The sequence below is a fragment of the Limulus polyphemus genome, unplaced genomic scaffold (genome assembly GCF_000517525.1).
Source record: "Limulus polyphemus unplaced genomic scaffold, Limulus_polyphemus-2.1.2 Scaffold951, whole genome shotgun sequence".
In the NCBI taxonomy this organism is placed as follows: Eukaryota; Metazoa; Arthropoda; class Merostomata; order Xiphosura; family Limulidae; genus Limulus; species Limulus polyphemus.
The window spans coordinates 289,596-294,658 of NW_013666561.1; the positions used below are offsets into that span (position 1 = coordinate 289,596).

General features: G+C 32.1%; 1 protein-coding gene across 1 annotated transcript in view; it reads right to left on the minus strand.

Annotated features, from left to right (window-relative positions):
* LOC106461400 (uncharacterized protein C45G9.7-like) overlaps positions 1 to 3,133 on the minus strand; it is an 11,451-nt gene extending 8,318 nt beyond the window's left edge. The window contains exons 1-2 of the mRNA XM_013921220.2: positions 2,997 to 3,133; positions 2,445 to 2,573 (exon numbers count right to left, since the gene is read on the minus strand). Coding sequence (XP_013776674.1) covers positions 2,445 to 2,573; positions 2,997 to 3,041 — 174 coding nt within the window. The 5' untranslated portion in view covers positions 3,042 to 3,133. The remainder of the gene's footprint in view (positions 1 to 2,444; positions 2,574 to 2,996) is intronic.
* Between the last annotated feature and the right edge of the window lie 1,930 nt (positions 3,134 to 5,063).

The following is a 5,063-nucleotide window of genomic DNA, read 5'->3' on the forward strand; positions in this document are numbered from 1 at the left end:
TTAAATGACTTTGCAAAGTATCTTTTAACAGACTTTCCAAAATGTTTCCCACAACTGATGTGAGACTAATGGGTCTATAATTACTGGGACAATTTTTTATCACCTCCCCTCAAAAGAGGAGTTATATTAGCTAACTTCCAATCCTCTGGTACCTATTCACTATTCAAGGACTGACAAAAAATACTAGCAAAACCCCTGGGGAAATATCTGTCCCAGGAGCCTTACATTTTTAAACTTCCCAATTTTTTCTTAACCAGCTCAGAATTAATGCAGTGATCTTGTTTCCATCTATCAACTGATCAAGATGTGGAATACTGCTTAAATCTTCATAGGTAAAAGCCAAAGAAAAAAGTAAAATTTAATAACCCAGCCATCTCAATCATCAGATACTAGCCTTCTTTTATCATCCCTCAAGCGTCCTATTCCTATCCTAACATTTTGTTTCCCCTTAATGTATTTAAAGAAATCCTTATTGGTAATTTTTACATTTTCAGCCAAATTTTTCTCATACATTCATTTTGATGTCCTAATTTCCTGTTTCACCAACTTTCTTATTTTCTATAATCTTCTAAGTCTCCTGTCATACAGGTCAATTATGACTGATACAACATGGATATAGTAAATAACTTAGCTACAAACTAGTGTTTAATTAAAAGCATTCTGTCTTATTTTTGTATTTTTAGAGATTTATGGTTTTAAGCTCACTATAGTATATTTAAAACAAAAGGTTCTAGCTCTGAGCAAACATGCCAAAAATAAAAGTGAATTATAATATTTCAAAGCTTCTTTGTTGTCATGAGGCCATATTTTGATCCCAAGGTTTCCCTTCAGATCATGAGATACATTGCTATGGAATTATTAAAGACACAGAACAAGCATAGTGACAAGTGTCAATTAGTACATTGGGGCCACCTTTTCAGTGTTTTATCAACCAAATGGCTTAATAGCCTATGATAAAATGTTGTCTTTCACATTCAATTGCTTTTAAAGCCTGAAACATTTGAATAAAGGAAACCATTTCTGCCAAATAAGTCCAGGTATTAAATCCCAAAACCTACCTTTGGACTTGTTGTTCTTAACATTTAAGCTTTTTGCTCCTAATATTATCATTCCATAACTTAACCTCCTCGCCAAATTGGCTGATTAACTGATTCTGTAAATGTTTGAAACACTTGAATTTTCTACCTCCTACAATTGAAGAGTTTTAAACTTCTACTTATGGCATAATTTTTTAAACTAATAATCGTTCTTGAAATAATTTATTTACACTTTCCATGGTGTTAATTCCCTTTCTACAAAAAGAACAAAATTAATCTTTGTATTCTAAAGTGGTCTCATAAAGTCTTATTTATAAAAGATAATCTTCTCCCTATAAAAGTTAATAGATCCTAAAACTCTGGTAGTACTTTTCATCACAGAGAAACATAAAAGGTTAAGCTTTTATCAGCACTTATGCCAAAATTCTTCATTTGCTTCAGAACACCAGCTCTTTCCAAATTTCTGTAATCTAATACATCATTGTAACATTTTCAAAGTTTTTATCCACTCATTTGGCATATTCAGTTTTCATAATTAAAAGAAACATTTTCAAACAGCTTCAGTTTTACTTTCCATTTTAGTATCATCAACGTACTTGGAAATCACACTGGCCCATTAATTTTTACATCAATGTTAAAAACGTTTCACAACAAACCCATGAGAGTTCCCACTAGTGACACAAGTCCAATTAGAATAATGCCCTTTTATCATTACACTACTAATATAGAATCAATTTTCTAAACCTACATTATGAACTTTTTCAACAATTCAATAAAAACTTCACTTCCTAGTAACCTTTTGTCCAGATCCTGATCAAAGGCTTTCTGGCACTTCAATACAAGTCTTACTTCTTTGACATCTAAGAATTTAATTTGCAAAATTGGTATTGTTTCAACATCATAAATACATCTAATGTCAACAAAAAACTAAAAAAAAAAATTGGGTTTAGAATACAAAGTTAATCCTGATATATATTGCCAAAAAATCAAATTTAGAATCATGCTAAAAGTATCACTTCAGAATCTATTTAATGATATTAGTTATCTTTGGGAATAAACATATATTTGTGTTGTCTTCCACTATTTAAAAACATCATTTTTAACAAATAGAATACTGGCTTCACACCAAGTAAGTTAAAAAACAAACAAAAATAGCTACAGAAGTTTCCTTGTTATGATCAACTTTTTGGTAAACAGTTTTGACTTTTATCCTATTTGATTAAAATGGGTATGGTAAATAATTTTGTATTTCTTAAATTAAACTTCTCTGAAAATATTTGTAAAATCCTAAAAAATAAAGGATACCTAATTTCCATTATTAAAACAGCTTCATAAAATGTGTACATAACAATAAAATATTTTCAGTTTCACACATATTTCATCTTATTCCAATGACTTTAGACTTACATTATCTGTATACCCTTGGGGACTCTTATGATAGTCTTGGTCTATACCACCTCCAATCTTAAAACCACATTTCATAACTGATCTGCCTTCAGCATCTACACCTGCTTCTTTTGATAATTTAATTGGAATCTGAAACAGTAAAACTAAAATATTCTAAATAATTAATTAGCAAGATATGTATTGTATATATAATATGCATGCACACACATGCAGACATAGTGTTGAACAGGAAGAAAATGCCAATGATGAAGTTCTCTGTACTACCTACTTATTACAAGTTTGGACTAAGCTAATCAGCAGCAAGTAGTACGTATTTATAGTTGTATAAAACCAGTTTAGTACTATTCTAGTATTTGCTAATTTAGACTAGAACAGAACAACTAGTATTACTATAAGTATAACTATAACTCATATATGTCACAAGTTACAACTACAAGTTAGCCTGCGACTTACATTATATTTACAATACAAATACAAGTTAGTAAAAATTAGTATAACTAGTATAATCAGAAATATGGTTTAATTACACAAAATAATATAAAATTTTCTTACGCTTAAGCACTCTATAGCTACCCCAGGCTGATGCTGGAATGCCATAGTAAAAACACTCAAACGTAAAATTTAGTTTCACTTCAATATAAGAACCCGACACTATTAAGTTCAACAGTAATAAAACTAGAGAACCCAATGATAAAAACTTATATGTTAAACAAACCTCGCTAGAGGGCGAACATTTGTATGAGCCGTGTTTAGTTTATTTGTATTTACATTATATTTCAAGTTCAAACATCTTCATATTAATAAAAAAAAAAATACAATATAATATCGATAATTAAAAAAATAAAACAGTAAAACCTGTAAACTCTTTTTAATTAGATTTTTAAATTATAAACTTTTAATAGAGTAACATTAGACTAAAACTACAAAATAGAAATAATTTACCAGACATTCTTTCGAGTATTAGAAATTAATTAATTCAAGAAATTAATGTCGAGTTTAGGAACACTTTCATTACCTCCCAAAAAAAAACGTACATCACATATAATAGTTAAATGAATCGTCTAAATGTCACGTTAGTGTAGCCTATATAATGTGTAAAGTTTAGTATACTATTAATCCCTTATAGTGACAGCACACGATGAGACACACATTCGGCATGTAATGTTGTTTGAATACAAGAAGGGAAACAACGCCACTGTAGCAACAAAGAATATCAAAGGAGTTTATGGATTGTTTGTTGTTGAAGTTAAGCACAAAGCTACACAATGGGCTATCTGTGCTCTATCCATCACGGGTATCGAAACCCGGATTCTAACGTTGTAAGTCCACAGACATACCGCTGTGCTACTGGGGGGGGGGGTTGGATTTTATGGAAATGTTTTGAACGTTCGTAAGTGTCAACGATGGTTCAGCAAATGTATTTCAATTGACTTTAGCCTTAAAAACTGTAACGGCAGGGGCCGATATGTTGGAATTGATATTGATGCTCTGAAGACGCTTGTTGAGTCCAACCCAAGGCAACATACTCGTGAAATGGTCCTGAACTTGCACGTCTCTTATGAAACAATACGTAAACAGCTAAGGAATGTGAGAAAACTCCATAAAGAAGGTGTTTAGGTATCTCACGAACTCTCCGATGATCATCGTTTCCAACATGTGGACGTTGCTTCGTCTCTTCTGGCGTGTAATGCGCGTGAATAATTTTTGGACAGAATTGTCACCGATGATGAAAAATGGATTCTCTATGTGAATATTAAAAGCCAAAAATAATGGTTCAGTCCTAGACAAAAACGACGTCCAACCCCAAAACCTGGACTCCATCCGCAAAAAGTGATGCTTTGCATTTGGTGGGACATCAAAGGAGTAATTCATTTCAAACTCCTCAATCCACAACAAACTGTCAATGCAGAGATCTATAGTCAGCAACTCGAACGTTTAAATCAAGCCCTTCATAAGAAACGTCCTTCAATCGGAAAGGTGTTTTTCTCCACGACAATGCACGTCCACATGTGGCACGTTTGACTCAACACAAGGTTGTGGAGTTGTGTTGAGAAGTTCTCCCCCACCCACCATATTATCGAGATATGCATCAGATTACCATTTTTTTCGTTCGCTGCAACACCATCTTAATGGGAAAACGTATGCAAATGTGAAAGATATTAAAGAGGACATCGACACGTTTTTTTGCTTCAAAGCCAAGTGATTTCTTTAATCAGGGCATTAACAACCTGGTTGTAAGATGGAAAAGCATCATCGATAATAATATAGACTATTTCATTTAATAAATGTTTTGTTTTGATGGATAAGTTGTTCGGGTTTTTTCATCTAAAAAAAGCGACATTAATTTATTGACGACCTACTACTTTTTACAGTAATCTTTTATAGTAAACTATATTAATTTAAGACTACAAACTTGAATGAAAATCGTGAGAGCATTAATAATTGACAGAAGTATCATGATTACCCTCGAAAAATTAGTTTACTACCTGGCAAAAAACAACAAACAAACAAAAAAGAACCTGTTCTAAAAGTGCGTTCGACCATCGCGAACTTTAACTACCACCCATTTTCAAACAGGCTCAGTTAGTTTCTGCAAAACATTTTGTTCAATTGTCACAC